This window comes from Salmo trutta, chromosome 34 (genome assembly GCF_901001165.1).
Source record: "Salmo trutta chromosome 34, fSalTru1.1, whole genome shotgun sequence".
NCBI classification, from domain to species: domain Eukaryota; kingdom Metazoa; phylum Chordata; class Actinopteri; order Salmoniformes; family Salmonidae; genus Salmo; species Salmo trutta.
In genome coordinates this window covers 11,252,576-11,262,378 of record NC_042990.1, presented here as the reverse complement: position 1 = coordinate 11,262,378, position 9,803 = coordinate 11,252,576, and the positions used below count along the sequence as shown (strand labels likewise).

At 42.4% G+C, this 9,803-nt stretch overlaps 1 protein-coding gene across 1 annotated transcript; it reads left to right on the top strand.

The window, feature by feature from the left end:
• The first annotated feature begins 5,942 nt into the window (after positions 1-5,942).
• On the top strand, positions 5,943-8,958 carry LOC115173582 (DEP domain-containing mTOR-interacting protein). The gene is made up of 5 exons (XM_029731813.1): positions 5,943-6,084; positions 6,927-7,058; positions 7,185-7,255; positions 7,383-7,487; positions 7,672-8,958. The coding sequence occupies exons 1-5, from the start codon at positions 6,066-6,068 to the stop codon at positions 7,798-7,800; spliced, it is 456 nt and encodes a 151-aa protein (XP_029587673.1). The 5' UTR covers positions 5,943-6,065; the 3' UTR covers positions 7,801-8,958.
• The last annotated feature ends 845 nt before the right edge of the window (positions 8,959-9,803 follow it).

Sequence of the window (9,803 nt, the reverse complement as noted above, 5' to 3'; positions counted from 1 at the left end):
TTCTTTGGGGGGCCGCACAGCCCTCCATGTGCTCGCCAGAGGTAGCCTGACTGCCATTAGGTACCGAGATGAGATCCTCAGACCCCTTGTGAGACCATATGCTGGTGTGGTTGGCCCTGGGTTCCTCCTAATGCAAGACAATGCTAGACCTCATGTGGCTGGAGTGTGTCAGCAGTTCCTGCAAGAGGAAGGCATTGATGCTATGGACTGGCCCGCCCGTTCCCCAGACCTGAATCCAATTGAGCACATCTGGGACATCATGTCATGAGTTGGCGGATGCTTTAGTCCAGGTCTGGGAGGAGATCCCTCAGGAGACCATCCGCCACCTCATCAGGAGCATGCCCAGGCGTTGTAGGGAGGTCATACAGGCACGTGGAGGCCACACACACTTCTGAGCCTCATTTTGACTTGTTTTAAGGACATTACATCAAAGTTGGATCAGCCTGTAGTGTGGTTTTCAACTTTAATTTTGAGTGTGACTCCAAATCCAGACCTCCATGGGTTGATAAATTGGATTTCCATTGATTATTTTTGTGTGATTTTGTTGTCAGCATATTCAACTATGTAAAGAAAAAAGTATTTAATAAGATTATTTCATTCATTCAGATCTAGGATGTGTTATTTTAGTGTTCCCTTTATTTTTTTGAGCAGTGTATTATCCAGGGAAGAATGAACAGATAACCATTCAGATCTCTTGTAGTAGCAATTTACATATTTCCTATCCAATCAAATGATTGAATGAACTGACATGAGCGATTCAGAAGATCTTTTTATTTGGGAGAAGATATTTGGGGGAGAGAATCATTTTTGATAGCATCTAGCGAAACACCCTGCCACAGTTTCCAGTAAAAGGCTGAGAGATGGGGCTAGAGAAATGTAACCACTCTCAAATTGATAGACTTAGCTATGGATGCAAGGACTGACCATCCATGATATCAAAATTATCATGTTAATTATGGTTTGAGGCTATACAGGGTTTACATTTACAGTACATTTACTTTATTTACAAACATTGGAGTAAAATAAGCTTATATTTTGGGTTCTGATGCAGTTGAACTAAACTCATGAGGCATTTATAAGTTAAATTCTTCATGAATCAATTGGAACATATCCTTCATTTATAAGTCTAAAAATGGATGTAGCAAGTGCAGATTGCCGCTTTAAACACATTTGCACCTTGGTGCTGTAGTGTCGACAGCTAGATTAAAAATAGGTATTTTTCCAAATAATTTTCATCCATCCTCCTCAATTTCACAAGTCTAAATCCGACACTGATATAAAAGTACAGAAACATATGATCTACGGAGGCCGAGCAACATTGGGGCTCTTGAACTCCTCATTCTGAAACGTACTCTCTCTGCTGGTGAATAGTGGTACTGACATAATTTATATTTATGAGTAAACTACGGTCATAGGAGTATTTGTTAAAGCACTGTTACTGTACAACTACAAATATAAACCTGGCTGGATCATGACTGCTTGTCAGTTAACTTGTCCATTTTATGAACAAATGTAGATGTCCTCAATAATTCCCACCGAACTAGTATAAAGATCTTGGATGGAGACTGTCTTCGAAAGTAGAGGACATTGTTTTTTCTTACAACCCAATAAAGAGTCTAAAGAATATATTGAACTTCAAAGAGTGGTATCAAACTGAAAAGTTTCTAGCAGAGAATTACAAACTATGATTGCATTATTAGCACATTATTATGATCAGAGGAGGCTGGTGGAACGACTATAGGAGGACGGGCTCATTGTAAAGGCTGGAATGGCATAAATGGAACAGAGTCAAACGTGGTTTCATATGTTTGATACCGTTCCATGTATCCCATTACAGAAATTACAATGAGCCCATCCTCCTATAGCTCCCCCAACCAGCCTCCACTGATTATGATCAACAAAATGGTAGTCATTTTTTGAATGCATCACTGTTACTCAGTCAATGGCCAGTTGATGGCAATGTTATCTATAATACAGAAGCATCATAACAGTGGTCACCAACCCTGGTACTGTCGAGCGCTACACTGAAACCTGACCGAAACACCACATCCAACTGACCAACCATTGTCTCCTGAAAATTGTGTCATTCCTTCCAACTGTCTGTCAACTGACCTTAAATGGCAAATGATTAACCATCCATAAGACAAACAGAAGTGACACGTGTTGACTGTTGAAACAAGCCCCGCTGTAAAAATGACTGTGAAATGACACTGCGCGCCTGCCATTGCTATCATGTAGGCCTATAGCAGGGATGGACTCTGTCACGCATGATACAAAGCAAGGACAAATCTAAACTGCATTTGTGGTTCCAATGTAGTACATGTGCTGATAAACAGTAAGTCCTGTTATCAAATAAAATACAATTTTATTAATCACATGCGCCGAATACAACAGGTATTACAGTGAAATGCTTACTTACAAGCCCCTAACCAACAGTGCCGTTTCAAAAAATATGGATAAGAATAAGAGATAAAAGTAACAAGTAATTAAAGAGGAGCAGTAAAAAAGAACATTATATACAGGGGGGTGCCAGGAACAGAGTCAATGTGCGGGGGCACCGGTTAGTTGAGGTAGTATGTACATGTAGGTTGAGTTAATTAAAGTGACTATGCATAGATGACAACAGAGAGTGGCAGTGGTGTGGAGAGGGGAGGGGGGGGGGGGCAATGTGAATAGTCTGGGTAGCCATTTGACTAGATGTTCAGGAGTCTTATGGCTTGGGGGTAGAAGCCGTTTAGAAACCTCTTGGACCTAGACTTGGCGCTCCGGTACCGCTTGCCGTGTGGTAGCAGAGAGAACAGTCTATGACTAGGGTGGCTGGAGTCTTTGGCAACTTTCAGGGCCTTCCTCTGACACCGCCTGGTGTAGAGGTCCTGGATGGCAGGAAGCTTGGCCCCAGTGATGTACTGGGTCTTTCGCACTACCCTCTGTAGTGCCTTGCGGTCGGAGGCCGAGCAGTTGCCATACCAAGCAGTGATGCAACCAGTCAGGATGCTCTCGATGGTGCAGCTGTAGAACCTTTTGAGGATCTGAGGACCCATGCCAAATCTTTTCAGTCTCCTGAGGGGGAATAGTTATAGGTGTTGAATTAAAGTTATAGTTATGAATTATAAGTTATAAGTGAATAGGTGTTGTCGTGCCCGCTTCACGATTGTCATGGTGTGCTTGCACCATGTTAGTTTGTTGGTGATGTGGACACCAAGGAACTTAAAGCTCTCAACCTGCTCCATTGCAGCCCCATCGATGAGAATGGGGGTGTGCTCGGTCCTCTTTTTCCTGTAGTCCACAATCATCTCCTTTGTCTTGATCACGTTGAGAGAGAGGTTGTTGTCCTGGCACCACACGGCCAGGTCTCTGACCTCCTCCCTATAGGCTGTCTCGTTGCTGTCGGTGATCAGGCTTACCACGGTAGTGTCATCAGCAAACTTAATGATGGTGTTGGAGTCGTGCCTGGTCGTGCAGTCATGAGTGAACAGGGAGTACAGGAGGGGGCTGAGCATGCACCCCTGAGGGGCCCCTGTGTTGAGGAATAGCGTGGCGGATGTGTTGTTACCTACCCTTACCACCTGGGGGCGGCCTGTCAGGAAGTCCAGGATCCAGTTGCAGAGGGAGGTGTTTAGTCCCAGGGTCCTTAGCTTATTGATGAGCTTTGAGGGCACTATGGTGTTGAACGCTGAGCTGTAGTCAATGAATAGCATTCTCACATAGGTGTTCCTTTTGTCCAGGTGGGAAAGGGCATTGTGGAGTGCAATAGAGACGGCATCATCTGTGGATCTGTTGGGGCGGTATGCAAATTGGAGTGGGTCTAGGGTTTCTGGGATGATGGTGTTGATGTGAGCCATGACCAGCCTTTCAAAGCACTTCATGGCTACAGACGTGAGTGCTATGGGTTGGTAGTCATTTAGGCAGATTACCTTAGTGTTCTTTGGCACAGGCACTATGGTGGTATGCTTAAAACATGTTGGTATTACAGACTCGGACAGGGAGAGATTGAAAATGTTAGTGAAGACACTTGCTAGTTGGTCAGCGCATGCTCACAGTACACGTCCTGGTAATCCGTCTGGCCCTGTGGCCTTGTGAATGTTGACCTGTCTAAAGGTCTTACTCACATCGGCTGCGGAGAGAGTGATCACACAGTCTTTCGGTACAGCTGGTGCTCTCGTGCATGTTTCAGTGTTATTTGCCTCGAAGCGAGCATAGATGTAGTTTAACTCATCCGGTAAGCTCGTGTCACTGGGCAGCTCTCGGCTGTGCTTCCCTTTGTAGTCTGTAATGGTTTTCAGGCCCTGCCACATCCGACGAGCATCAGAGCCGGTGTTGTACGACTCGATCTTAATCCTGTATTGACGCTTTGCCTGTTTGATGGTTCATCGGAGGGCATAGCGGGATTTCTTATAAGCTTCTGGGTTAGAGTCCACCTCCTTGAAAGCGGCAGCTCAAGCCTTTAGCTCAGTGCGGATGCTGCCTGTAATCCATGATTTCTGGATGGGGTATGTACGTACGGTCACTGTGGGGGCAACGTCATCGATGCACTTACTAATGAAGCCAATGACAGATGTGGTGTACAGATGTTGTAATACTGTCATGTTGTCTGTATGGTCATCTGGCAGCTCTGTAAACTGAGTTTATCTTCTATGTTTTTGTCACTGTTCAGTGCAGGCTTGTATGGTCATCTTGACCTGGGGACAGACAGAGACATGTCTTGAAGGAACTTGGGACACATACAGTATAGTACATGAAGGAAGTTGGGACACATACAGTATGGTACGTACTGTACAGTGTGAATTCAGTCAAACCTGCCATAGCTAGTGTATTTACTATTATACAATGGGTGGTTCTAATCCTGAATGCTGATTAGTTCAAAGCATATTCCAGCCGGTGTCTATTCCAAAAGTTACTGCCGTCTAAATCTACAATGTTAAAATGCCTATTTACTCTGTTCCATCTGACTGCGCAATCCACTGTCTCATCAGCCCAGCCAGGCAATTTATAAACTTGAATTCCACTATAAAATGCATCTAGACATTATCTCACATTTCTTTTAGACTAACATTTAGTTTTCAACAGCAGAGATTTGTATAAACCTTGCTATCTATCTCTCTGACATTTGCAACATTGTTTCAATATTTTAATTCGATCTCCAGCTGTCCCATAGTAATGAACGTGTCGGGAGTCGGGACGAGACAGACAGACAGGCAGCGTTTCTCAGCCAGTCGTTTCTCAGCCAGTCGTTTCTCAGCCAGTCATGCGTCAGCTGGCATAATTATTATGGTTATATACAAAGAAATGTCAATTGAAAAAAGGTCAAACAAACGAAGTGCAGCTAGTTTGCGGTCTTTCCAGCTATACTGTTTGAAGTGACTGTAAATTAGCCGTAGCTGGCTAGCTAGTAAGCAAAGGATAAGAACGTTGCCAGCCAGTATGGCAATGGAACATTTAGAATTAACAACTGTGTCGCGTCCATAGATACAGAACAAAAAGACTGAATCAACTGAATCGATAGAATGAACGACCGACCGGCTTGGGAAGCAACCCTAGACTTGTGTCAGGACTATATCTCGTGGAAGGATGAAATAGTATGAATAAATTCATCAAAATAAAAGTGATAATGCCCTCGAAGCCAGTGTTTGGAGGATATATATATACCCTCCAAACACCGTCTTCTAGGGCATTATCACTTAAGCGGAGTCTGTGCACAGTTACACACACACACACACACACACTACGTTTTCGGAAATCCGGAGGCATCTACCTTTGAGCAGAGCCACAGTGACCAGTGGAAAACTCCACTGTTTTTTCCCCTACCTCCATTAGAGCATTAGTGATCCCAATATGCCTTTCTCAGCTCTTATCGCCTACCCTGGGATAGCCTGGCAACAAGGCATCCTTCAACCCCTCCCACTCCCTCCCTCCCGGCCAGCCTAGACTGTTTACTCTCTCTGGGGGTTAACATTTAACATTTATACCGGAGCACCACAGCTGACTACATCCTCAGAGATTGTGGACAGCAACCTTCCCAAGTTACTTGGCACTTTGGCTGGCAAACCTTTGAAGTGAATTGTACGATGGGACCTCGGACAGCTGGTAAGGGCAACTTTAATTACGCTAGGCAAATATGTGAAAGGTGGAGACTGTAGGTTTACTGAACTTGTTTGGGTTTACTTGCTATGTCTAATGTAATATTGTGTCTCTTGTTAAATCATAAGCATTGGTGTTGAGTTCACCTATATGAGTGCTATGAATACAATGGTATCACAAGTGACTGTGGATCTGTTTTTACTCCTAGTTGGGCTGTTGTTAAGTCTTTTTAAATGATCATGTTTATTCCTTTTTTTTGTGAGACTGAGAACTATTTTATTGATGGAAAATGATAGATTAGTCCAATTATATGCAACTACAAATTAGAAGAGATACCCAGCACAGATGAAAGCATTATTACATTGAGTTTGACTGGGGGTGAATTTGACCTTTATTCTATATGTCATCATAACAGTATGCTGGTGTCTGTTATGTAACTAAGTGCAGTAACCATAGCTTCCACTATAGGCTGGTATAAATATAAGCTTGTCAGGAAGTGTTGCTGTGATATCAATCAGTTCAGGGAGTGTTCATACAACACATTATGTGGCTATATTTGATTAGCAGCAGACACTTAGTTCTTTCATAACACTCAGATATGAAATGGGAGGCAGGGGGGGAGGTGGTGTTTGTTTGATGTGTTCTACTGTAAACTACAGCACTGCTAACAGTTCTGAAACTGAAGTGTGCGTCTGTGTGTGTGACATTTCAGAATGAATAACATGGTGGCTTCCTTTTGTTATCCGTGCCTTTTCCTCTCAGTACACATTGCCAATCACTCTCAATCATAAAACATGTCTATGCTCTCTATGTGATATCTCTATATGTTCTTCTTCTCCTTCTCTCAGTCACTCCATCTAAGGAAAGAAAGATGGTGTCTGGGGGGCAAGATAACAGTCTTAGTAGTGGCAACAGCGGGTATTGTAACAGAGGTCCCATGCTTACCCCTACCTCACCTGTGCTGTCAAACCCCAAATCAGGTAAGAATCTCTCTGGTCTTCACCTAAAGCTATATCACGTCCTCTCTACTGTACAGATTCAATTTAAACACCACTGTTCATGATTACACTGAGAATCTGCTAACAGTGTCTTTGTTCCATTGACAGTGCTAAAGAGACAAGTGAGTCCAGAGGAGCTGCAGAGACCAGGTGGTTCATACATAAAGAGGACGTTTACAGTACGCTACCACAGTGTTATCTCTTATTCATGCTAAAATAATGAAACACAACCAAATATCAATAAAATCCATAACCTTTTTTCACGATTCTATTCCTTTGTAAGTAATGTGATAAATCTATCTCCAGATTGTGGGTGATGCGGTGGGCTGGGGCTTCGTGGTCAGGGGGAGTAGGCCATGTCATATCCAGGCAGTGGACCCCAGTGGCCCTGCAGCAGCAGTAGGAGTGAAAGTGAGTACCATGGCATTGTGGGACATTTAGTGCAAAGAGCATCTCCAGGGCCTACAGGTTGATAGCTTTGTCAAATCAATATATTTGTTAGACTGGTAGACAATAATAAGTCTTCCTCTGCTATGTGCAGCTCTCATAAATTCTCTTTATTACGTACAGTATTTGACAAAAGTCCGTTTTCCAGGTGTGCCAGTTTGTGGTCTCTGTCAATGGTCTGGACGTCCTGTCTCTAGACTACAAGACGGTCAGCAACTTCATCCTCACTGGATCGCGAACCGTGGTCATGGAGGTTATGGAGGAGTCTGATTGCTGAGGATGAAGTTGTATTGTATTCGGTTACAGTCAACTTAAGGCCTCAGTAACCCATTGGCTCTTGGTGGTCAAAAGCTTAGAGTAAGAATGTGGACTGTATTGGCCGAAAATAAATCCATAGAAACCTTACGACCTTGATATGGAGCCAAATGGACTTAGCTACATGATCGACTTGAGACGCGGGTCACAGCAACAGAAACCTGACGAGCCCCACTGTGAAGCCATGTGTGCTTACATCATCAGTCTGAGACTCTGACCAGTGTTCCGTGGTTAACATGGATACAGCTTGTGTTTTTTGCTCTCTCACAGCGGTTTAGACTTTTGACCTGTGCGCCTACTCCTTGCCTGCTGTTTGCTTTTCCATACACTCCCTCGTTTGCTCCAATGGAGGGTGCCTTCCTAGAAAGACAAGTACTTAGGGTGTTGTTGATTAAATGAGGTGGCACATATTGTAAACAACACCGCACTTTGTGACGTGGCAGAGGTGTTTTTGAGTACAGTAGAATTTGTTTTGATGAATTAGCTTTGCATTTTGCTTGGAATATGTTTGGCATTGAATGCTAAAGTTTGGTAGCAGGAGTAACTTAAACCTTATATTCATATTGGACTGAAAATAGCACAATGCTGTCAAACAGCAGATCACATACTTCTAGCAGCATAAAAAGGCTTGGATGTCATCTTGGTTTCTGATTCCACCGCAATATTTTTGGAAACCTAAAATACTGATAAAAGTTCAAATAATCAAACAGTAGTAGCCTATCAACATGTTAATCCAACAAATGAATGTATTATGTCAAAACACTTCACAGGGAAATAGATAGACTTTGCAGTGATATTGTGCATTTTGTCAAACATGTCATGTGTAATGTCTGAACACATAGTCCAACATAAGGTATAAAGGACCCAAATCACTAAAGGAGTTGTACTTTTATATCGCCATATAGGCTGACCCTATACATTTGCTATGGTCAACTGATCTTTAAAGGGTATTAGTGCAGACCAGGCCAGCAAAGTGTATCTGAATTTGTGTTAGCGTCTGATCAGTGTGAAAATATTTCTATTAGCCAATGAATTAATAAAATAAAGTAATTGAATTGAAAATGTTAGCAAATGTGTATTTGAATCAATGTTTATGATATTAAAGCAATAATATGATTCATCACTTGCAAATAATCAATCTTGTTATCTTTAAAATAAGGGCTCACATCAACAAAAGCAAATTATTTTAGCAACATCACTGGAAAATCAATATTATGGATGGAAATGTAACTGCTTCAGTCTAATAGCAATAAAGTAAGAGCATTTATTGAACCATGACAGGAACTTTAAACTGCAATAAAAGCTGAAGTAACCTTGAAGATCAAGATCATCGGGATCACATTGGCATTCCTAGATTAAGTGGTTATAATATCTGGTCAAGGCGTGTGCCTTGTGCAATAATATCTGTAGATGGCATGTGAACTATAAGGAACAACATTCAATCACGTAAGCGGACTATATGGCTCTGACCACCAGGTGGCAGTATGTACCATACATACAACTGATATTTCCCAATTGGATCTCATTGACTGAATATCCAAATCTCTTTTACAGGCTTTTTACTGTAAAGACCTTTCCAGTACTTTGAGAAGTTTTCTTGTTTGTCATGTTTGCTTTATGTCACTTTTGCCACAATAATATTACAATAACAAACCACAAGCTTTTTCCCTGCATTATATTTTTCCTGCAATATTAGTAGGTTTGCTATCACTACAGATGACTAAAATATCCAGATTCGTGCCTGTTAGTGTAGGAAACCTATGTTAAGATAACCCCTCTGCTGCCCTCATCAGAGTTAAGGGGTCAAGGGTTTAAGTGCAGTAGCATGGAATGCTCTTAAGATGGGTCAGGGCTTGTGTCAAGGGCAGACTGTGAGCTATTTCAAACTCCATCTAGTGATGAGCTCAGCATTATACATGCACAAAGATATTCAAAAGCAAAAAGAGTAAGTGATATAGTGTAACC

Coding starts and splice junctions, on each gene's coding strand:
- LOC115173582 (XM_029731813.1), top strand. Junction 7,059..7,184: donor GCTGTCAAACCCCAAATCAG/GTAAGAATCTCT, acceptor TTCCATTGACAG/TGCTAAAGAGACAAGTGAGT. Junction 7,256..7,382: donor ACATAAAGAGGACGTTTACA/GTACGCTACCAC, acceptor ATCTATCTCCAG/ATTGTGGGTGATGCGGTGGG.